Source organism: Petaurus breviceps, unplaced genomic scaffold (genome assembly GCF_028583685.1).
Source record: "Petaurus breviceps papuanus isolate PSGF00001 unplaced genomic scaffold, PetGlider_PUasm1.0 184, whole genome shotgun sequence".
Taxonomy (NCBI): domain Eukaryota; kingdom Metazoa; phylum Chordata; class Mammalia; order Diprotodontia; family Petauridae; genus Petaurus; species Petaurus breviceps.
In genome coordinates, this window is record NW_027185793.1 from 3,722,156 (window position 1) to 3,747,043 (window position 24,888).

General features: G+C 38.6%; 1 protein-coding gene across 18 annotated transcripts in view; it reads left to right on the forward strand.

Moving 5' to 3' along the window:
• Positions 1 to 24,888, forward strand: part of PPIP5K2 (diphosphoinositol pentakisphosphate kinase 2) — a 125,518-nt gene that overhangs the window by 16,448 nt on the left and 84,182 nt on the right. For 16 of the 18 annotated variants that reach the window (XM_069088104.1, XM_069088113.1, XM_069088114.1 and 13 more), the window contains exons 2-7: positions 2,159 to 2,565; positions 4,671 to 4,866; positions 8,053 to 8,143; positions 20,850 to 20,935; positions 23,741 to 23,895; positions 24,249 to 24,350. In XM_069088104.1, the coding sequence (XP_068944205.1) occupies positions 2,416 to 2,565; positions 4,671 to 4,866; positions 8,053 to 8,143; positions 20,850 to 20,935; positions 23,741 to 23,895; positions 24,249 to 24,350 (780 nt within the window). In that variant the 5' untranslated portion in view covers positions 2,159 to 2,415. Of the gene's footprint in view, positions 1 to 961; positions 1,034 to 2,158; positions 2,566 to 4,670; positions 4,867 to 8,052; positions 8,144 to 20,849; positions 20,936 to 23,740; positions 23,896 to 24,248; positions 24,351 to 24,888 lie in introns of those variants that run through there. The other 2 variants (XM_069088102.1, XM_069088117.1) reach the window with 2 other exon arrangements.

A 24,888-nucleotide genomic window follows, 5' to 3' on the forward strand; every position in this document is an offset into this window, starting at 1 on the left:
TTGCCCTGGACTTTTGAGACCTGCCCCCTGAGCTGCCAAGGACTGAGGAGACATGGCTGTTTTGCTGGTACTTTGTCTGTCTGTTTTGATGTTATTTTGCCAGATTTGTCCACTGGTGAAAGACTGTCCTTTTGTTGAAGAAGTCCTGGAACCTGGCTGTTCGCTAAGAAGGCCTGCGACTGTCCTGCAGACAGAGAGTGAATACTGTCCACTGGTGAGGGACAGTACTGTTGTTGCAGGGGTCTGGGAGCCTTTCTGTTGGTTCAGAAGCCCTGAAGAGAGTGAATACTGTCCACTGGTGAGGGACAGTGCTGTTGTTGCAGGGGTCTGGGAGCCTTTCTGTTGGTACAGAAGCCCTGAAGAAGGATTTTCTTGTGGTATGTTTACAGAAATCCTGGGAGAGGGCTTTGCTAATGTGTTTAGGGGTTCTAGGACTGTTCTACAGACAGAGGATAAATTCATGAAGGGACTGGCAATGTATCTTATGGCCTTGCTAAGCCTTGTCTCCCCAGGAACTAAGATTGCTGAGAACTTGCCTCGTGTCAAGATGAAGAAAAGACCTCCATTTGGGTATTAAGTGCTGTGTTTAAACTTGATGTAACTCTGGGGTAGATTCAATTGTGATCCAGGGGTGGGGAACTTTTGACCTTTTTGTGTTCTATGGTTGAGCAAATGAATGTATTTTACTTATGTTTGGAAACTAATCTCCATTTGAGAAGAGGGGCTTTGTGGTGGACTTAATTAAGGTATAGCCTAGGGGTGGAGAAATATTTAGAACAGAGACTTTGTAATTGATTGAATGATTGGAAGGTCCTGGGATGGGGTAGGCCTTGGAGATTATTTAATCACACTTAGTAAATGCTGTATTTGGAATGATGTCATGTTTTGATCTTCTCTGTTCTGGGTTTGTTACTGAATAAAATAGAGAGCACCTATGCTGGTATTTTGAACCTGGGAAGTTGCCTTTGTTTGGTATTACATTACAGATGGGCAGCTCCTGGAAGGGACCTTCCCTCTGCTGAGTCATATCCGGGTGAATATCTTTCTCCTGCCTTTGGCTAAGTAAATCTCTTTGACTGTTTGAATGGCAAAATACAATTGCCTCATTTTCATTTCAATATTGAATGTAAACTACCAGAGGAATGGCTTTCTTCAGGTCCTGTCTGGAATTGCTCTAAATCTATGATTCTAAAGATGTAATAGAATATTATCCTATAGTAAGAAATGAGGAATATGAATAATTTAGAGAAACATGGAAAGATTTGCAGGAACTGAATTAAAATGATGTAGATATAGAAGTGAAAAAAATGACTAAAAGAAGCCAAACTCTGAATAACTGAAAAACCAATAATGGTACCAGATCACAGATTATGAAACATACCTCTCTTCTCGGGTAAGGGATAAGGCCCTCTGAGAGGAGAATACTGCATATACTATTAGTCATTGTCACTATATTTAACTATATTATTTCTTATGAGGGAGGGTTCAATTCTGACTGGGAAAGGGGGAGATATGGAAATGACAGTGAGGTAAAGACCTAAGTTATTAAATATATTTCATCAAAAAGACTACAAGAAAAAGTTTTCTGTAATTTGGGCATTGGCTACATTAATTGTAATATATGAATAATGGAAGATTGTAGTAAGAAACAATACAAAGAATTTTTCAAGGAGACTGCAAAGTTTATGGGGGAAAAGAGAGAAGGAAATAAACATTTACTTGGCTAAGTGCTTTTGCAAGTATCTCATTTGATCCTTATGACAGCCCTATGAAATAGGTGCTATTATCCCCATTTTACAGTAGAGAAACAGGCAGAGAGGTTAAGCAGTTTGCTTGGTCACACAATTAGTCTGAGGTCAGATTTAATTCAGTTCTTTCTTACTCTAGACCCAGCATTCTATCCACTGTACCACCTAAGCTGCCTCTAGGCAGCTCCTATTAAGGATTTAGAATTTGTATATTTACCCAACCAAAGCTAAAATTTCATTTTTATGAGTAGAGAAAATGCTTATTTTTATAAAAGTAAAGGAATTATAAACTTTACAGTGAGCTTATTTCACAAATGTCACATGTATCTGGTTTAACATAAGTATCACTGTCAACAGCTTTTCTAGGAACTAAACATTATAAATCTTTTATTTCCATTCTTGTTTCTTAGGTAAAAGAACACCCTTCCAACTCAGGGAAACCTTGATGATTTTGTGTTTTTGAAATTGAGTCAACAATGAAGACCTGATATCTGGGAACAAAGGAACAAGTTGGCTGCTGACTTTTCTTATCAGAATTTCAAGTGATTGTGTAGGCAGAAACTAGCTGCAAAGGATGATTGTGTCACCCAGCTATTGGGAGAATGCACTACTCTAAAACTATTTACTTAACTACTGTTCACATGTAGATCATTTAGTTTTTCTGACCATGTCTATCCCTGAAATAGTAAATAACATCCCTAGATTTTTTGTTGGGACTGAAGAGGGAGAAACGGATGAGCTAGGAGATCCCACCAAGCCTGGAAATTTTCAGCATTTCTATGGACATGCAGATGAGGAAGAAGAGGAAGATGATTCTGTAAGTTTTTGTGGATTTTGGGGGAAGAAAGAACAAACAAAACCATACATGAAGTCATATTTTTCCTAGAAAGTTATTAGTACTTTCCATTTTGCCCTGCTGTTCTGAGTTCTTTACTGCTTTACAATTAAGTGTTATGGGCAGATAACTAGCTTAAACTCAGCATTTGTCTTTTGTGCCTTTCCAGGGTGAGGGGAATGATTATTTTGTTTTTAAAATAAAGCTGTTTTTCTCAGTAAAAGTAAATCACCTAAAATAGTCACTTGATAACCTGTTGTCCTTAGAGAATAGAATTGGAAAGCCAGTTTTATTTGTATTTGTAATGGAGGGAGGGTCAAGAAAATTGACTGCAGTTGTCTGATTTTTAAATGGGCATGTTTGCATGTATTAGACATTCATTTAAGGAGCATCTAACATGTATGTGCAAGGCACTTTGTAGGTATTAGGAATACAGAAGCAAAAATGAAAGACTATGCCTTCAAGGAACTTGCCCCATTCAGCAAAAACAGGTAGATAAATAAATCAACATAAAACATATACACAGTAATGGGAGGAAGAGATTTACTAACAGTGAGGAAAATCATTGAATGCCTTATGTTGGTACTTAAGTTAAGCCTTCAAGGAAAAGGTGAGGAAGGAGGAACATAGGTGTTGGGGAGGAAGCATATCCAATATGAAGTGTGGACAACAAACAGCCTGTGCTAAGGTGTAGGGAATTGGGAGAAATGGAATGTTTCATGTAGAGAGCAGTTAATAAACACTCTGTATCAATCTTTAGTTTTCTACCTTCAGAATAAAACACTTAAAGCATTTGCCTAAATACTCAAACCAGCTCTGTTAAATAATCTTTTGTAAATTGCATACCTGCAACCTGTCAAGTTTTCTATTATTTGGCATGGGGATACCAATTTAATATCTGAATTTTTTTTTCATATTTTTAAATACAGCTTACCCCTAACGTATATACATAAATCAGACTGCAAAAACAGAACAAAAATCTAATTTTGAGGCAGCATTTTTAAAGAAAAGTATATAAAATGTAATAATTACCATAGAGGATTCCTTCCCTGCTATAACATCTCTTTTCTCTGGGCATAGTATTAAATGGTGATCTTGGAAAGTTGCTTTACGTATCAAAACCACCACTGACCACAGAGTGACAAGTCAAGTTGTTAAGATTTGCCTTTCGTAAATAATAGGCAATAGGTGTTAAAGTGAATAGAGTGCCAGGCCTGGAGTCAGGAAGACTTAGCTTCCTGAGTTCAGATCTGGCAACAGACACTTAACTAGCTGTGCCCTTAACAGTGTTTCCCTGTTTCCTCATCTGTAAAACGAGCTATGTAAAATGAGAAGGAAATGGCAAACTACTCCAATATCTCTACTAAGAAGACCCCAAAAAAGGAGTCAGGAAGAGTTGGACATGACTGAACAACAACAAATTATTACTTAATATTATTATCATTATATTAAATATTTCACTTTCAGAGCACTGATATTTTTAAAAATCAGATCTATAAACTTAAAAAATACTGATCTCCTTCTCTAATACTAGTATTTATTCTATCCTCTCTGACTCCCTGCAAGCCCTCCTCCTCCAAAAACAGGAAGTAGAAAAGAGTAGGAAGACATCAACTGCCTTAGGGAACCTCTTCATTTTTGATGGCCATAAAGAAACTGATAGGAAATTAGCCACCTAAAATAACCTATGGTATGAATCTGCTCCAATTTGTATAGCTGAAGAGTAAATCATTTGACAGAGTCTGAAAAATTAATTACCATTAGCAAGTGAGTTTTCTGTCAAGACTAGTAGGAATAGTATTTGTAAGATACTTATTATTTCTTACTGAAACTACAGAACACCTGAAATTTAGGCATTAAGGTCTGTGGCAACTTTTAAAAAATGGTCTATACTATACTAATACATTAGTATAGTGTATAATATGTAGCATATCATACTAAAGTAAAATTATCAAGTTATATTTATTAAGCACCTATGTCAAGACAATATTGATTTTGTAAAATGGATCTCATTGATAAATATGTTGTTTTGAAATTTCTTTCAGTGTGAATTGGGATTTTAATTTCTTTTTTGTATCAATTTTTAGCCACCAGAAAGGCAGATTGTGGTCGGAATATGTTCTATGGCAAAAAAATCCAAATCAAAACCAATGAAGGAAATTCTTGAACGTGTCTCCTTGTTTAAATATATCACAGTGGTAATATTTGAAGAGGATGTTATTTTGAATGAACCAGTAGACAACTGGCCACTATGTGATTGTCTTATTTCTTTCCATTCTAAAGGTAAATTTTACATTGTAGGAAATACATGTATTTTCTTAAGATTTGAGTCAGAAATAATACTGAGTGAGAATTAAAACTGTCATTTTGAATATTAATAGCCTAATTAAACAATTAAAATTATTCCTCCCCACAAAAAAATTTTTAGTCAGTATTGTTGCTGGAAATAAACAAGCTGCTAAGTTGATATCTGGGTCTTTTCTCTATTTGAAATTATATATTGCAGAGAAATTCCCCAAAGTTTTTAAATTGACCTATATCAGTTCTGTGCCAGTTCTGAGCTATTTCATGCGTATCAAAAGATATAATCCCTTTTATACAGACACAGAGAATTATTGCACAAGTGTTGAGAAGCTCAATGGTTTGTAAAGATGTTTTTGAAGGCAATTCTTGCTGTACATGTTGAGATTTTCATTTTAAATTAAGAGATGAATCTCTGAGGTGAATAACTTTTAAAATTAGACTACAAAGTGTGGCTTCAAATAGGAACTACACAAGAAAATATAATCCAGTTTTCACTACAATTTAAAGTATTCATCCTTGATAACTATTCCAAGAATTTGAGAGTTCAAAAGTACCTCAGGGGGGGCGGCCAGGTAGCACAGCCAGTGTTGGAATGACCTGGAGATCTAATCCCGGGCTCAGACACTTAGCACCCACCCAGAAACACCTGGCCTTGTAACCTTGAGCAAGTTACTTAACCCCAATTGCTTAGGGGCGGCCAAGTGGATCAGGGAGTAAGAGCACCGGCTCCAGTGTTGGGATGACCAGGATCAAATCCGGGCTCAGATACTCAGCACCACACCCAGAAATAACTGGCCATGTAACCTAGAGCAAGTTACTTAACCCCGATTGCTTTAAAAAAAAAAGTACCTCAGGGACTAACTAGTCCAATTTGTACATAAAAGGAATCTATCCCCTTTGTAACATATACAGTAGGAGATCATGTAACTCTGCATAAACATCTTTAGTTATGTGAGCCCATCACTTCTCAAGGTTTTTGGGCAGCTCTCACTGTTAGGAAATTTTTCCTGACATTATGCCTAAATGTACCCCTTTGCAGCTTCCACCCATTGCCTCTAGTTCTTCCCCCTAGAGGCAAATAGAATAAGTCTCATCCCTCTTCCATAAGGCAGCCCCTCAAATACTTGAAGACAGCTATTATGACATACTCCCCAAGTCATATTTTCTTCTGCATAAATATGTCCAGTTCTTTCAGCTGGTCTTCACTCAAAACCCTTTACCCTCTGGACACTCTTAAGTTTATTAATGCCCTTCCTAATCAGTGGCATTCAGAAATAAACACAGTTCTTGGAATGAAGTCTGACAAGGGCAAAGTATGGTGGAACTGTCGCCTCTCTGTTCCTTGGAGTTATACCCCTCATTTCTTCCCCACTCCACATTAGCTTTTTTTGCTATTAGGTCTCATTGCCCATTTATATCAAACTTGCAGTCTACTTAAATGTCCAGACATTTTTTGAAGATCTATGGATCTAGCCAAGACCCTCCTGTCTTCTTTTTTTTTCTTTTTTAATTTTTAGTTTGCATCATTCATTTCCACAAAATTGTGAGTTACAGATTTTCTCCCCATTTTTTCCCTACCCACCACCCCAAAACAGTGATCCCACTGAATATCCCCTCCCCCAATCTTCTCTCCCATATCTTCCCCCATCCCCTCTCCAACTTTCCAATAGGGCACAGTGGATCTCTAAGTCCCAGTCCCTGTATATCTTATTTCCCAGTTACATGTAAAATAATAATAACAATAATATATATTTTTAAACATTTGACTTTAAAATTTTGAATTCCAGATTCTTTCCCTTCCTCCCTCATTACCCACCCTTAGTCGAAAGATAAACAATTCAGTATAGGTTGTACATGTGTAGCTGTGCAAAACATTTCCATAGTGGATATATTGTAAAAGACTGACTATATTTCCCTCCATCCTATCCCACTCCCCCCCACTTGTTCTATTCTCTACTTTGAGCTTGTCCCTTTTCAGAAGTGGGTGCTTCCAACTTCCCTCCCCCCAGCCTACCCTCCCTTCCATCTTTCCTCCTCTTATCCCCTTCTCCCCTACTCTCCTATAAAGTGAGATACCCTATTTAGTGTGTATGTCATTCCCTCCCTAAGCCAAATTCAATGAGAATAAGGTTGACTCATTCCCTTTTGCCTTCCTGGTCTTCCCCTCCGTTGTAATAGTTTTCCCTTGCCTCTTCTGTAAGTGATAATTTACCTCATTCTGTCTCTCCCCATCTCCTCTCATTATATTCCTCTCTCACCTCTTAATTTCACCTTTTAAGTATCATCCTTTCCTATTAAATTGGTCCTGTGTCTATGTATACCTGTACACATATATACACACACTGACATATGTATTCATATGGCCATATACTCTCCTATATAGACATATACATATGTCTATATACATATATGTATGTATATATACATTTCTATTCCCTTCAACTATTCTCATACTGAGAAAAGTTTCATAAGTTACAATTATCATTTTTCCATGTAGGAATGTAAATAGTTCAACTTTGATAATTTCCTTATGATTTCTTTTCTCTGTTTACCTTCTCATTCTTCTCTTGCTTCTTGTATCTGAATGTCAAATTTTCTATTCAACTCTGGTTTTTTCAGCGAGAATGCTTGAAAGTCCTCTATTCCATTGAATAACCATATTTTCCCCTGAAACATGATACTCAGTTTTGCTGGATAGGTGATTCTTGGTTTTAATCCCAGTTCCTTTGACCTCCGGAATAGCATATTTCAAGCCCTTTGATCCCGCATTGTAGAAGCTGCCAGATCCTGTGTTACCCTGATTGTGTTCCCACAATATTCAAATTGTTTCTTCCTGGCTGCTTGTAATATTTTCTCCTTGGTCTGGGAACTCCGGAACCTGGCTATAATACTCCTAGGAGTTTTCTTTGGGGGATCTTTTTCAGGAGGTGATCAGTGGACCCTCCTGTCTTCTAATGAAATGGGTGTTTATTTGTTTAAGTATAAGTCTTTCAACTTAATGCTAATTGAGCCCAAAGCTCTAGCCTGTCAAGATCTTTATAGCTTTTGACTCTACTTAAGGATCATGTATAAGTGTTCATGTGTCTTTATCTTGTAAAAATAGCACTTTATAGTAATATTGTTGGTAATTTTATTTATTAATGCCATGTTCTTTAAAAATCTTAGGATTTCCACTGGACAAAGCAGTTGCCTATGCAAAACTCAGGAACCCATTTGTGATCAATGACTTGAATATGCAATATCGTATACAAGACAGGTAAGTAATGTAATTAAGTCATCTTAGTACAGTGAAAAGTACTGATAAAGTTTACTCATATTTAAGGGAATAGTTACTGTAATGGCATTGGGATATGGAGAAAATTCAGGGGCATCCAGTGTAGGTTTACAAGTAGAAAGAATAACTGGGAGTTTAGAATTAATTCTGCAGGACCATCCTGCAAAAAGTTGCTCATGATAGGCACTATTCTGGACAGCAGGAGACAAAAGAGAGAAGCTGGTATTGAAAACCTGATTTGGAGCCTTAGTATATGAAAGGTAACAATATAAGAACTAATAAGGTTGCAGTCAGAAAGAACTCAGTAGAAAATAATACTGAGTTTAAAGTCAAATCTTGGGATAATTTAAGAAAAAAAGGAATAAGAAAAAGACCTAGAAGTTTGTAATACATAATAGGAATTTAGGGACTGGAATAGGAAATAGGAATAGGAAAGGAAAAGACTGCTAAACCATTGAAACTATATTAGCTATTAGGTTCTTATGAAGAGAGAATTGAGATCCTCTGAGGTGGAAGCAGTTTTCCATATTCCAAGAAATAAGGAGGATCTACAAGTATAAAAAAGATAGGTGCTTCATGTGCCAGGAACTGTGCTAGACCCTAGAATTATAAAGATAAAAATGCTTTTGAACTTATATTCTAATATGGGAGATAACATTTCTCTAAGTATATGCAAAACATTTACAAAAAAATCCTGGGAGGAGAGGTTGAAAGGAGCCACTGCCAGCTGTGTGTACCAGGAACAGTGTCATGCAGATGGTGTTACTTGAGTGGAGTCTTAAAGGAGACCAGAGATTCCCATGAAGCAGAGGAGAGAAGGGAATGCCTTCTGGGGGAGCAGCTGGCACAAAAGTGTGGAAATGGAAGGTGCTGTGCCTTGTGTGAGAGAGCAAGAAAACCAGTTTATCTGGACTACAGAGTATGTGGAAGGGAATGATGTATATAATAGGACTAGAAGGTTGGATGGGAGCAGTTGTAAAGATGCCAGAGGAGTTTTATTTGATCTTAAAGATAATAGAAAGGCACTGGATTTTAATAGGGGGAATGTCATAGAATAGAAAGAATAGATTAGAGATTTGAGGCAGAGAGACCATTTAAGAGGGTCTTGAAGTAGTCTAGGTAAGAGGTGATGAAGACCTGATGTAGGGTGGTAGCCATGTTGAGATAAGGTGATATATAAGAAAAACAATCTATTGGAAGAAATGGCCAGATTTTTCAAGAGATTGTGTATTGTAGGGTGAGTGAGAATAGTTACCACAAGATTAAACTGAGGTTGCAAATGTGCCTGAAAAAGATGCATGGGTAGTGGAGTGGGGATGGACTGAGATGGCAAATTCTGTTTTCAACATAATTGAGTTTAAGATGCGAATGGAACATTCAATTCAGAATGGCAGTTGGTGATGCAGGATAGGAGCAAGGATGGATATAAAAGGCTTGTGAAAAATAATGAGAACTAGCAGAGTGCTGTTATGTATGGTGGGGACAAGAAGTAAAACTTTGGAAATAGAGAGGAAAGAAAGGGAAATAAGCTAGGGTACAGTGTGTCCCTTGAAGAATGGCTCCTGGGAGCCAGGCTGGGCATCTTTTATCTGCATGAGGAGTCTACCACTTCCTACTGCCACCTTGTAACCAGCCTCCTCAGGTGAGAAGACATTAGACCTTGGGTGTACTAGCACCCTGAGCCTTCCATCTCCTACTGAACACAGCATGGCCCCTGAGGAAAAGCTGCTAGAATCCAGGTCAGGCATCTTCCATCTGTACCAGAACAAGATATCTTCCATCTCCCAATATCCCAGCTGGGGTACGCACACCTCCAGTGCAAAGAACAACCTTTACTTTGACTTTAGGCCTCCCATCTCCAGCTGTACATGTCCTTTGAGAGTAGAGGAGTGGTGCTCTCCACTCAGTGATGAATATTCTCACACCTGATCATACCCTTCACATTTCAGTGATGCTGAACTCATGTACATTATCATCCAAACCCCATTCCACTACCCCTACCACCAAATTCCTCATTCCCATCCCTCTCACCCTCCTACCCTAAAGTTTTATCCTACCTCCACCTAGACATGCCCTTCCACTGTACCCTCTGGAATGTTGATTCCATAGGCAACAAATTGCCTTTCACTTTAACTCTATTCTGTTCCTTCTACCTACTAGTTCTTAATGAAACCTAGCTTTCCCCTGATGACAAAGCTTCCTTGCCCACTTTTTCCAGTACTGGCTGAACCTTCACTAATTCTCCTTGTCTCACTGGTGAAAGAATGGAAATTGAAATTAACCTTGTTGTAATGCCATGCACAGAAGCTTTCCAGAAGAATGCTACTGTGAACAGCTTTTAAGGTTCTGATTATTCAGTATAGTGATCACTCTATTCCATAACAAATCAAAGCAAAACATCCACAGGAAATCAAGGTACAGCATTCACAATATTACAGCTTGTTGCAGAAAATCACAATATAATATTCACAACATAGTCTCAAAGTAAAATAGTCACTCTTAAGTTAACTCAATCAGTCACTTACCAGTAGTCTCAAAGTACAATAGTCAAAGTCTTCCACTCTTGGGGTAAAGTCTTAATTAACTCAATCAGTCACTTATCAGTAGTCTCAAAGTACAATAGTCAAAGTCTTCCACTCATGGGGCAAAGTCTTGATTAACTCAATCAGTCACTTATCAGTAACAATATCTCAAAGTACAATCAGTCACTTTTTCAGCAAAGTCTTACTAAGTATCATACACAAAACCCTCCACCCCTTAGGTCACTAGTAAACTATAATTCCATAATTACTGAGTACTCAAGGAGAGGTCTGTTCATCTTGACTTGGGGCCTGTTCTCAGATTCCCTGGATCCCCTTCCATGGTCCCAGATTCTACCTGGATTCACCAGACTGTCAGCTGGGTTCAATGGCAGACAGCTCCCAGTTCCTTGACTAGCTCTCTGGGCAGGTCCTGCTCCACACTGAAGTTCACAAAGACTGGTCCATGTCAGATCCTTCACCATTTCTGCTCCAAGGAATTCAAAGCTCAACCAAGCCTCAAACAGTCTCAGCATCCCAGTCATGCTTCAGTCACCTGGGCTCCTGGCTCTGGATTCCAGGCTCTGTGCTCCTGGCTCCAGGCTCTGGGCTTCTGTTCAAAAGAAGCTCTACCACCACAAGTTTTCAAGACTCCGTTCTCCATTTTTCTCTAGCTGTTCTGCCACCAGATGTCAGTCTCAAGGAAATTCTGACTGTGCCTCTCTGGGGCTTTCCTTATACACACACACACAGCATTAGCTACTTCCTATTTCAGCCAACCCCTTCCTGTTACATGAGTAACAGGAGACAGGAGTTCATACCTTCGGTTTCCCCAACAGAGGCTTGATCAGTTACTAAGCTTTTGCCAACACAAAGGGATCTTCAAATTCAAAATTACATTACCATTACACCTTGCCACCTCCCCTTTCTCCTTCACTCTCCTTCACTCTCTTCCTTTGAGGTACATGCTATCATTCTCAAGTTATCTCCCAAGTTATCTCTCCCAAGCTATTCCCCCTGCACTAACCACTCTCTTTTCTTCCCTTGTCTTTTCTGCTTATTCAACCATTTGAACTCTACACTGTCCTCATCTCTTGAATCCTTAGTACCCTTATCATATTGCTGACTATAATCAGTGAAGCCTCAGCCTTAATTTGCTACCACCATTCATCACTTTGGTGCCTACACAGATGCTGCCCAAGGAAAATGGAGAAAATCATGCAGCCCTTATGACTGGGTCCTCTACAAATTTACCTCAGTTGGGGCCTCACTGTTGCTAAATAATCCTACTCTGCCTCCCTTATCAACTCACTATCCCTCTCTGCACAGCAGCTCTTCCAAACCTATTCTTCCCTCTTAAAACATCCTGTGGCTCCCTCTCCGCCTCTGTTTTACAGAAAACATTCATGCCATTTGCTGTGAACTCCCTCTCTCCTGCTCTTCCTCATCTCCTGTCACTCACATGCCTTCTGCCTCTTTGTCCTCCTTCACCCATTTCACATGATGGAGTGGCCTTACTCCTTACCAAGGCTGACCTCTCTATTTGTTCAAGTGATCCTACTCCATTCCATCTCTTCCAACAGTTTTCTCCCTCTGTCATCTTTACTCTCTCACTTACCGTCAGTCTCTCTCTACTGGTTCATTTTCTACTGTCTACAGATATGCCTATATTTCCCGTATCCTTAAAAATCTTACTGGGGGGGGGGGGGTGGAGTCAAGATGGCGGAGTAGAAGCAGGACCTCCAAGCTGCTCCGGCTCCCACCTTCCCCAGTCCATGTAAAAAGGGGACTCTAAATAAACTTTGGAGCTACAAAACCCACAAAATGATACAGAGAATCTAATCTCCCGCTAGCACAGCGCTCTGAGAGCCAAGCCCAGCCCCATGGTGAGGCTTTAGCCCAAGGGTGGGCCTGACCAGCTACTTGCAGGAGGGACTCCAGATCAGCAGCAGCTGTGGCCGTTTCCAGATTTATCAACACATAGATGCAAAGGACAAAGTGAGAGGTCAGTGCAGTCTGGACTTTGGGACCCAGTAAGTGGGAGTGTGTGGCTTTTACCCCCAGGGCGAGAAGCCCCTGAGATGCCTCCACAGCCAGCCAGTGCGACGTGGCAGCATCAGCTCCTGGCCTGCAGGATGTAGGGGGACCAAGCACCAGTCTGAGGGGTAATTGCTTTTGCTTTAACCTTCTTGGATCTGGATTGCAGTCTAGGGTGGAGGTCCTGGGGTGTGTATCCAGCTTACCAGAGCGTGTGGAGACCTCAGAGGGCACCCTCCAGCAGCTGAGAAAACCCTAGCGTTTGGGACGAAAGCTCCCCTGTCTGGTGGCAGAGTCCTACTGTGGGAAAAAGCCCAGGGGTCAAGTGACTGAGGGGCAACATGACCAGGCAAAGGAAACAAAGCAGACAGAAGATTCCAACATTACACTCCTATTTTGGGAACAAAAAGGAGCAAAGCATGGAGCAGGAGGAAGACAGTGAAGTCAGAACTCCTGCACCAAAAGCTTCAAAGGAAAATACAAGCTGGTTACAAGTCATAGAGGAGGACCTTAAGAAGCAGATAAAAGAAGAGGAGGAAAAACTGGGAAGACAAATGAGAACGATGCAAGAAAATTACAAAATGAGAGTCAACAGCCTGACTGAAGAAAATCACAACTTAAAAAATAGACTAACTCAAATGGCAAAAGAGGCTCAAAAAGGCAATGAGAAGAATGCCTTAAAAAGCTGAATTTGCCAGATGGAAAAAGAATCTCAAAATCTCACTGAGGAGAATTATTGCTTCATAATTAGATTGGAGCAAATGGAAGCTAATGACTATGAGAAATCAAGATGCTGTTAAACAGATCCAAACAAATGAAAGAATAGAAGGCAATGTGTGTGTGTGTGTATGTATATATATATATATATATATATATGTCTATATATGAGGGCTTATGGGCATATGAATACATATGTGAATGTGTGTATATATGTTTGCAGGTATACATAGAGGGCACAGGACCAATTTAACAGGAAGGGACAATACTTAAAAGGTGAAATTAAGAGGTGAGAGAGGAATATAATGAGAGGAGATGGGCAGAGACAGAATGGGGTAAACTATCTCATATAGAAGAGTCAAGGGAAAAAGGTTACAATGGAGGGGAAGAATAGGAAGGCAAAAGGGAATGGGTCAACCTTATTCCCATTGAATTTGGCTTGAGGAGGGAATGAAATACACACTAAATAGGGTTATCTCACCCTCCAGGAGAGTAGGGGGGGAAGGGGATGAGAGGGGGGATGATGGAAGGGAGGGCAGCCTGGGGTGGGGGAAGTTGGAAGCACCCACTTTTGAAAAGGGACAGGATCAAAGTAGAGAATAGAACAAGTGGGGGGTGGGTTAGGAGGGATGAAGGCAACTATAGTTAGTCTTTTACAATATATCTACTATGTTATTGTTTTGCATTAGCCACATATGTACAACCTATAGTGAACTTCTTATCTTCCCAGTAAGGGTGGCTGACAAGGGAGGAAGGGAATGAATCTGGAATTCAAATTTTTAAAATCAGATACTCAAATATATATTTATATGTATGTACATATATGTGTATATATATATATATATATGTACTATTATTAATACTATTTTACATGTATTTGGGAAATAAGATATACAGGCACTGGGGCGTGGAGATCTACTGGAAAAGTCGAAAGGGGTATGGGAGAAAATATGAGAGAGATCAGATTGGAGGAGGGGATATCCTATGGGACTGCTGTTTTGGGGCAGTGGGTAAGGGAAAAACGGGGAGAAAATTTGTAACTCAAAATCTGGTGGAAATGAATGATGTAAATCAGAAAGAAGTTAATAAAGCATTTGAAAAAAAAATCTCACTTGATCCTTCTATTCCTGATAGCTGTCATCCTCTTTCTTTTCTGCCCTTCCTTGAAATATGATAGCTTCTCCTACTTTCTCTCCTCTCCCTCAACTCCATACAATTTAGCTTCCTACTTCATTCCACTGAACTTGCTCTCTCCAAAGTTAATAATAATCTCTTAGTTGCCAACTCCAGTGGCCTTTTCTCAGTCGTCATTGTCCTTGACTTCTCTGCAGTTTTTGACACTGTTGATCATTCTGTCCTCCTTTACATTCTCTTCTCTCTAGGTTTTCAGGACCCCATTTTCTTCTGGTTTTTCTCCTACCCATCTGACCTCTCCTTCTCTGTATCCTTTACTGGATCCTCCTCCAGATCATGCCTTCTAAACATAGAGGTTCCTCAGGGTTCTGTGCTGGGCCCTTTTCTCCCCTTAATCTCACATGTCCAACTGCCTTTCAGACATCTCAAACTGGATTCCAGTTGACATCTTAAACTCAGTATATCTGAAACAGAACTCATTCTCCCTAAACCCTTTCTCCCTCCTCTCTTCCCTAGAAGGCAACTCTATACTCCCAGTCCCACAGGCTCACAGCCTAGGAGTCATCCTAGATTCCTCACTATCTCTCACCCCCTATATCCAGTATATTGGTAAAGTCTTGTCAATTTCACCTTTGTAACATCTCTGAAATATACCCCTTTGTCTCCTCTGACACTGCCACCATTCTGGTATAGGCCTGTGCCTTGATTATTCCAACAACCTGTGGTTGTTTTGCCTACCTAAAATTTCTTCTCATTCCAGTTTAGTTTCTGTTCAGCCACTTAGGTGATTTTTGTAAAACACAGGTCTGATCACGTCAGACCACCCTCTTCTCTTCTCTATCCCTCTGCTCCCCATACACATTCAGTAAACTCCAGAGTCTTCTTGTTGCCTCCAAGAGCAAATACAAAATGCTCTGTTTGGCTTTCAAAGCCATTTATAACTTAGCCTTCTCCTACCTTTCCCATCTTGTTATACTTTACTCCCTAACACATCCTCTTCAGTTCACAGTAACACTGGCTTCCTGGCTGTTCTTTACACAACACATTGGAGCTCCATGTATTTTCTCTGGGTATTCCCAGTGTCTGAAATGGTTTCCCTTCAATCTGACTATTAATTCTTTTTGCTTCCTTTAAGTCCATGTAAGGCCAATGCAATACCCATAGCAGCCACTGTGAATATACATGCCAGGGTAGATTCACAAAATAAAATAAACTCTCTTCCTCAAAGGCAAAATAAAAATATTTGTTTGGGACATCATTAGAATGCCAAGAGGTAAGATTTAACAGGGTACTTATCACTAATTCAGGTAGCAGGGACATCTTAAGCCTTCTTTCTGTCAGGCCTCCCCACAAAAACAGATTTCTCTAGCGCCCACTCACAGCATGCTTTCTTCTCTCTCCCTGGCTCTCACTCTGTTCTCTCTGCTTTCTCTGCTCCTTGGGCAAGCTCCTCCCATACTCTCAGTTTTACCATGACCCAGGCTCCATGTGACTGAGACTCCATCATGTGATTCAGATTTTATGTGACCCAGGCTCCATGTGTTAGGCCTGCGAATGGGTGGGGAAGATCTTCCTGTTTCATTAACATTACACTCCCAACTAAAATCTCACATTCTACAAGATTTCCCTAAATGCCTCTTAATTCCAGTGTTTTCTCTTTTGATTATTTCCTATTTATCCTATATATAGCTTGCATTGTATGTATTTGTTTGTAGGCTCCCTTCCCCATTAGATCTTCCATTAACATCTTAAGGCCTTTTGCTTTGGTCTCTTGTTTCTTTTTGTATCCCAGGGCTTAGCACAGTGCCAGGCACATAGTAGGGTCTTAAATGTTTATTGATTGATATTGATGTATTAAGTTTCCACTGTGTTACATAGCACTGTGCTAAGGACTTTACAAACATTATTTCATTTGATCATCACAGTATCCCTTTGAGCACTATTATGATTCCATTCTCCATTGAGAAAAGTGGAACTATTAACTTAGTATTAATTTAAGTTAGTTAAGTATTATTAACTATTTTACTTTTTTTTTTTTTACTATGGAGAATGATCTTTAGACCAGAAATGATAAGATGTAAATAGGTGAGGGATTTGAATCCAAAAATAAGTGAAGAAATAATAAGAAAGTATGTGCTCTTAATGACTTTGTCACCAGCTGGAAAAAAAACATGTATGATGCACTCCTGGAACAACTTGTTGATGTCATTGTTGATCCTCTTATATTTATTTGACATTTGAGAAATCCTGATAAAGAAGAGATGCTGTAGGACTAGAGTAAACTTGGTGATTTTCAAAATGGGCACGAAGGATCATTTTTAATGGTTTTTGGTTTTTTTTTTCCTTAGAAAAAGAGGGGGGAGGGAAATGGTTCAAATTATCAGAATGTCAGAAAAGTTTGGCAGTGTGTACAGTCTTCCACATCCATAGTCCCCTCTTTAGTATAGAAGCAGAGTGGGTTTATTTCTCATATCTCTTTTCTTTGCTATCAGGCTTGGGGTCAGTAAGAATTTCACTGCATTCAGTTTCTTTTTTAGTGTTATTCTTTCCCTTTGCACTATCCTTCTATAATATGCACTATCTTTGCATTATTTTCTTGGTTTTGCTTACTTCATTTTGCAGAGATGTTCATCTACATCTGAGCCTTCCCATTCTTCTATGTATTCATTGTTTTTATCATCAACTAATTAACTAGCTAACAATAACTAACAGTTATATTAGCAATTACCATGTTCCAGGGATGTTTCTAAGAGCTTACAATTATTATGTCACTTGGTTGGTCCTCACAATAACCCTGGGAGATAGGTGAATATACATTAAGTGTTTCTATAAACATTTTAGTGTATATTGGAACCTTCCTTTTTATTGTTGATTTCTTTGGTGTATATGGAATTTCAAGGTCAAAGGATATGAACATTTTATTCACTTTACATAATTCCAAATTGCTTTCCAGAGTGGTTGGACTACTTCACAGCTCCACTAAGAATACACTGGTGTACCTCTGTTTATAACCCCTCCAACATTGACTATTTCCATCTTTTATCATCTTTGCCACTTTGCTTGCTGGGACAGGAATCACTGAGTTGTTCTGATTTTTATTTCTCTTATTTTTAACTATTTGGTGCATTCTTTGTATGATCATAAATAGTTTGCCATTGCTCTTTTGAGAACTGTTTGTTCATGTCTTTTAACCACTTACCTATTGAAGGAAACTTTGGGTTTTAAATATTTCTTTTGATTTTATATATCATTGAGTATCAGTCCCTTATCATAGATGCATGACCACAAATTTTTCCCCCTAAACAACTTCTTCTCTTATGTTAGTTGCATTAATTTTATTCATTCAAAACCCTTTCAATTTCTTGTAATCAAAATAACCTGCTTTATCACTTGTGATTGCCTCTGTGCCTTTGGTTAAGAATTCACCTCTTAGCCATTGCTCTGAAGATTACATGATTGATTTCTCTTCCATTGGGAGTTTTTTGGTTTTTTTTTGTATGATTTTTAATAATCAGATCACTTCCCTTTTTCCCCCTTTTTTTCCACTTCCCTTTTTTAAGGATAGAACTAGAACATTTGATTAGAAGCAGTGTATGTATAGAGACAAATTTAACTTCTCATTATCAGAGAAGAATTCCTAAGGATTAGAGCTATCTGAAAGTAGAATAGGTTGTAGTGTAGATAATAAGTTTCATGTCACAAGTGATCTTTAAGCAATTCATTTCAGTTAACATTTCTTAAGGTTCTACTATGTGCCAGGCATTGTAAGCCTTAGGTTTATAAAAAAGAAAAAAAAAGTTAGTCTCTCCCCTCAAGAAGTTTACAATCTAATGGGGGAAGATAGTATACAGATTGAAGCTGAAAAGCAGAGAGCGCCACCAGAGGTCATCCAGTGGGGGAGGGGAGGTGGGGCATGATAATGTTCATGAAGTTGAAACCAAGCAGAGCCACTGATGAAAAATGAACCTGCAAAGTTCTGAGCCCTCCATAAAGGAAAGCCTTGGGGGAGGAGTTTATTGCTCCACCATCATGAAGCATTTGCATCAGATATAAAAGACCACTGAGGGAGCTGAGAATGTGTTGTGAGCATCAAAAGCAGAGACTTGATGACAATCTCAGAAATGGTGATTTAAGCTTCAGATCAGGGTTGGATTTGATGTTCTCTGAGGTCCTTTGTGACTTGGAGGTTCTTCTTCTGTGATAGTCAGTCTTGAATTTTACCTAGCAGTTCATGTATATAGCATGTGATCTTCATTATAGAAGCAGTGGGCCTTAGTTTTCCTCATTTGTAAAATAAGAACAAACTATATTGTTTCTGAGGGGGAGTATATTGGTTCTGCAATCAAAGGTACTGGGTTCTAATTGTATTTCTACTACTTACTACTCTGTATGATCTTGAATAAGTCACTGTTCCTGTTGGATCAATTTCCAAAATTAGGGGATTAGACCAAATGATTTCTAAAATCCTTCCTTAGAAGGCAGCCGGGTGGTACAGGATATCAGCCCTAGAGTCAGGAGGACCTGAGTTCAGATCTGGCCTCAGACATTTACTATCTGTGTGACCCAGGGCAAGTAACTAAACCCTGTTTGCCTGAGTTCCTCATCTGTAAAATGAACTGGAAAAGGAAATGACAAACCATTCTAGTATCCTACTCTGCCAAGAAAACCCCAAATGGGATCTAGAATGGTCAGATGCAACTGAAATGACTCAACCATAATGAAGATCCTTCTATCTCTAAATCTCTTATTCTGTAAATGAACCTAACTATAGTTCTTTGTCTTTTCCAGCTATATCAGAACTTAAATAATTATTTTTAATAATAAAGAAACCTGTATTTTAAAAATTATTAAATTCTATTTAGTCTCAACATAAGATCAAAAATTTGAACTCGTCAACTTTGACTACAATCCTATTTGATACTCTTGTCATTTTACTAACAGCCTGCTTTTCTTTTTTACTTCCTTTAGTTTTTAAGGTGTTAAAACTTAACTGTCTAAATTGTACTCTCTCCAAACTAATAATGATATTATTCATGGTGCATATTTATCACAATCTCAGAAAAAGATGACTTACTGATAGTTTCTCCATTAAGCAACAGTGATTATTATTATTACTGTTGAGCTTATGTGATAGTAATGGCAATTAAAGATTCCCCTGTATTGGCTTGGTTTTCAAATTGATTGTATTAAAACCCAGAGTTTGTTAATCCCACCTGTGGGATGGGCTTGTTGATGTGAACAGAAAGTCCTGAAGTGGGAGGAGCTGGTGATGTGGATTTGGAGAGACAGGAGAGAGGCGGAAGATCTTTTTGGAAGCAGCACCTCGTGGAGAGAGAGAGACTAAGAGAATTGCTGGTGGCCGCTTTGAATTACCCTGGACTTTTGAGACCTGCCCCCTGAGCTGCCAAGGACTGAGGAGACATGGCTGTTTTGCTGGTACTTTGTCTGAAGAAGTCCTGGAACCTGGCTGTTCGCTAAGAAGGCCTGCGACTGTCCTGCAGACAGAGAGTGAATACTGTCCACTGGTGAGGGACAGTACTGTTGTTGCAGGGGTCTGGAGACTGTCCTGCAGACAGAGTGAATACTGTCCACTGGTGAGGGACAGTGCTGTTGTTGCAGGGGTCTGGGAGCCTTTCTGTTGGTTCAGAAGCCCTGAAGAAGGATTTTCTTGTTGTATGTTTACAGAAATCCTGGGAGAGGGCTTTGCTAATGTGTTCAGGGGTTCTAGGACTGTTCTACAGACAGAGGATAAATTCATGAAGGGACTGGCAATGTATCTTGTGGCTTTGCTAAGCCTTGTCTCCCCAGGAACTAAGATTGCTGAGAACTTGCCTCCTGTCAAGATGAAGAAAAGACCTCCATTTGGGTATTAAGTGCTGTGTTTAAACTTGATGTAACTCTGGGGTAGATTCAATTGTGATCCAGGGGTGGGGAACTTTTGACCTTATGTTTGGAAACTAATCTCCATTTGAGAAAAGGGGCTTTGTGGTGGACTTAATTAAGGTATAGCCTAGGGGTGGAGAAGTATTTAGAACAGAGACTTTGTAATTGATTGAATGATTGGAAGGTCCTGGGGTGGGGTAGTACTTGGAGATTATTTAATCAGCTTAGTAAATGCTGTATTTTGAATGATGTCATGTTTTGATCTTCTCTGTTCTGGGTTTGTCACTGAATAAAATAGAGAGCACCTATGTTGGTATTTTGAACCTGGGAAGTTGCCTTCTTTTGGCATTACATTACAGCTTATTAAAATATAAAAATATTTTTCCCTTTTTCCTTAGGAGAGAAGTTTATAGTATTCTTCAAGCTGAAGGTATTTTACTTCCTCGTTATGCAATTTTAAACCGAGATCCAAATAATCCCCAAGGTAAGAGAATTTTGTCATGAGCGAGTTGTCCCCTAATACTCACCATGTTGCTTAAGTTGATTTATAAATTCAGCCATTCAAACCAGTCTTCATACTAGTCTCAAATAGTTGTTTGACTTGGGGCAGGGGGGGGGCATGGAATTTTAGAGCAGAAGTCAGTAACTCTGCTTAATTTCCCATTTCCATGCCTAAAGCAGATGTGAAGATGTGATGGTCCTTAAGGAAGGCACAAGATGATGACCAGCATAGACTTTTAGTTGGTCATAATGGGTAGCAACAGTTAGTCCTGCCCTAGGGATGGGGACCCTCCAGAATGCCCTAGTTCTTCAGCCAAGCACATAATTCCCCCCATAGAGCAATACCTGTCACTGTAAATCATAACTATTTTCTCTTAGACTTGACAGTGCGAAGATTTACCCAAGTGCTCTAACAGACTTGTGGTTCCCTCAAAGGGTATTTTGCCACTTATTTACAATTTAGTTCTTTGCCCTTATCCTTCATTAAGAATTCCACCCACATATTTCTTTCCACTAATTAAGCTTCAAATGTTATTTGAATCCCCTTCTAAAAACTCTTGAGTATTGATACAACAACCTGTGATATTACAGAATTAGCAATGATATACATGTGCCTCAAATTAATGTGTGATTAGAGAAGAACTTTGTGCTGGTATACATTGAATTATCACATTTCCTTGGGCTTAATCTCAGATTTTTTCTTTGAATATGTTCATTTTTATTTTTCTTTTAATCAAATGCTTTATTAACTTCTAGTTTATTACATCATTTGTTTCTGCCAAATTTTGAGTTAGAAATTTTCTCCCCGTTTTTCCCCTACCCATCACCCCAAAATAGCAGTCCCACAGGATATCCCCTCCTCCAATCTGCTCTCTCCCATATCTTCTCCCATACCCCCTCCGACTTTCCGGTAGGTCATGGTGGATATCTGTGCCCCAGTGCCTGTGTGTCTTATTTACCAGTTACATGTAAAATAATATTAATAATAGTATATATATAAAATTTTTAAACATTTGATTTTAAAACCCTGAATTCCGGATTCATTCCCTTCCTCCCTTGTCACCCTTAGTGGAAAGATAAGTAGTTCAGTATAGGTTGTACATGTGTGGCTAATGCAAAACAACAACACAGTAGATACATTGTAAAAGACTGACTACACTTCCCTCCCTCCTATCCCACCTCCCACCCACTCCACTCTCCACCCTGATCCCATCCCTTCTCAAAAGTGGGTGCTTCCAACTTCCCTCCCCCCCCAGCCTGCCCTCCCTTGCATCATCCACCCTCTCATCCTGTAGGGTGAGATAACCCTATTTAGTGTGTATGTCATTCCCTTCCTAAGCCAAATTCAATGAGAATAAGGTTGACCCATTCCCTTTTGCCTTCCTGTTCTTCCCCTCCATTGTAATAATTTTCCCTTGCCTCTTCTATGTGAGATAGTTTACCCCACCTCCTCTCATATTCTTCTCTCACCTCTTAATTTCACCTTTTAAGTATCATCCCTTCCTATTAAACTGGTCCTGTGCCCTCTATCTATGTATACTTGCACACATATATACACACAGTCACATATGTATTCATATGCCCACATGCCCTCCTATGTTGACATATATATGTATGTATGTATATACACACACACATTTCTATTCCCTGTTCATTTTTATTAATGAAGAATTTTGATGACTTTATTGGAGCAAATTCCAATCTTGAAGATGAAAGCCAGCTGCAGCATTTAAAATTAAACTTAACTGAGTGTTTTTGCAATTTCTTGGGACTTTATGTCATTTGGCGTAAAACTGTGAAATAGATACAAAGAAGATCAGGGGGATCGGGGCCAGAGCTCCCACAGCAAAAGGGCTGCCATAAAAACTTTTACATCTTTCTTTTGAGATACTTTGTTGTGTTTAGGATTTTGTCCAGCTCTACATTGTTGCAGTCATTTAGAGGACTCTTAGTAGACTTGTAGGAGGCCGGGGGGTGGGGGGGGACATTGTTTTTTTTTTTTTTCTTTCTAATTTAAAAATAGTACTGTTTTGTGTGACATCTGAGATTAGCGGGCCCTTGTATGTGTGTAAGGGTAGCCATTTCTTAAGATCATGTGCACTTTCATTTAGAGTAACTCTTGTGTCCAACTCTATTTGGACCAAAAAAGGTCATGGTAGGTGCTAAAGTACCACTGCAGCTGTTGCACTTGATTTCCCTTTAGTAAGGCACAACAACCAAAAAGATTTCTGATGGGAATATTGCATCACAAAGTTGGTGTATGCAAAACTTTTTAGCTGATATGAACAGACCAATAGCTGCTTCTTTCTAAGCCACTAGTAGCTATTTCATATTAAATTTATAATGTTCTCTGATATGTATGTAACCTGATATTTTGCTTATGACCTTTTATTAAGCATAGCAGTTAGTATTTTATTACTATGTTAACCTGAAATTTTTTTTAAAAACCCAATTTCAGTGCTATGGAATCCATACAGGTAAGGTTTTTTTGTTTGTTTGTTTGTAAGCACACACATGTGTGTTACTTTATTAATAAGTAGCATGGTATAGCAGAAAGAGCACTGGGTTTGGATTTATGTTGGGGTTAATCTTTTCTCTATTATATCTATTCCCTTTTTGACCTTAGACAAGCAACATAATTTCTTTGAGTCTGAATTTCCTCACCTCTAAAATGAAGATCATAGACTCCTTGACCTCCCAGGATGGTTTAAAGGACTAAATGAGATCATATGTATGAAAGTATTTTGCTAAAATGTAAAGTGTCTTTATTTTATCATTGATATTATAGAATGCAATCTAATTGAAGGGGAGGATCAAGTAGAAGTAAATGGAGAAGTTTTCCAAAAGCCATTTGTAGAAAAACCCCTCAGTGCTGAGGATCACAATGTTTACATTTATTATCCAACGTCTGCTGGAGGTGGAAGCCAAAGGCTCTTTAGGAAGGTATGACTGCTGTTCTAGTTAACAAATATTTTTGGAGTTTGGATGCATAACTATTATGTATTTTTTAAGTGGCCTAGTATAATTTTATACTCTATAATAAAATTTTAAAATTAAGTAGAGTTATAAAATTTAGTTCTTTGAGAAACTCATAAAATTTGTCTTAACAAATTACCCTGATGAAATCTGGATAATATTTAAATTTACCAAAGATTAATATTCTTAAATACCAAATACTGATACTTGAAAAAACTTTTTAAAGAACCATAAGAAGAAAAAGAGAGAATATTGAACTAGAAAAAATGGAAAGCACTCTTCTAGAAGTTTGTATATTTGATAGAAAATTTTCATTTTAGATTGGAAGCAGAAGTAGTGTTTACTCCCCAGAAAGCTGCGTGAGAAAAACAGGCTCATACATTTATGAGGAGTTCATGCCTACAGATGGCACTGATGTCAAGGTAAGACTGACTGATAGAAAGGTGGGGTAGTACTGTACCTTGATCTAAGTGCTTTAGGAATTAGGCTGTATCTCATAAACTAGGGGAAATATCATTAATGTGAACATTTGGGCACATCAACCTAACTTGTTGCTTGAGGATCAGACTTATTTACAAAGTAAATATTTTTCATGGTTCTAGCTTTTTTCTAAGAATTTTGAATTCAGTTGAATACAGAAAAAAACATTTTCATAGACAAAATAGAGCAGAAAAAGAGAATTCTATGTGAAATTACAAATTTTCATTATGTGCAGGATGTTTTTTTAAGTATATTATAAATTCATCATGGTACTTTCAGATTTATTCTTTTTGTTTCTTTCTGTACATGTTTTTAAAAAATGTTTTAATGACCTTATTTTTCCTTCTTTTTTGGGCAACCCTATAACTCTTCTCTGCTCAGACACACGCTGCTTGTAACAAATAGACAAGGGAAGGAAAACAAATTCACACATATGCCATGTCCAAAAATGTATATCTTATTTTGTACCTTGAATTCATC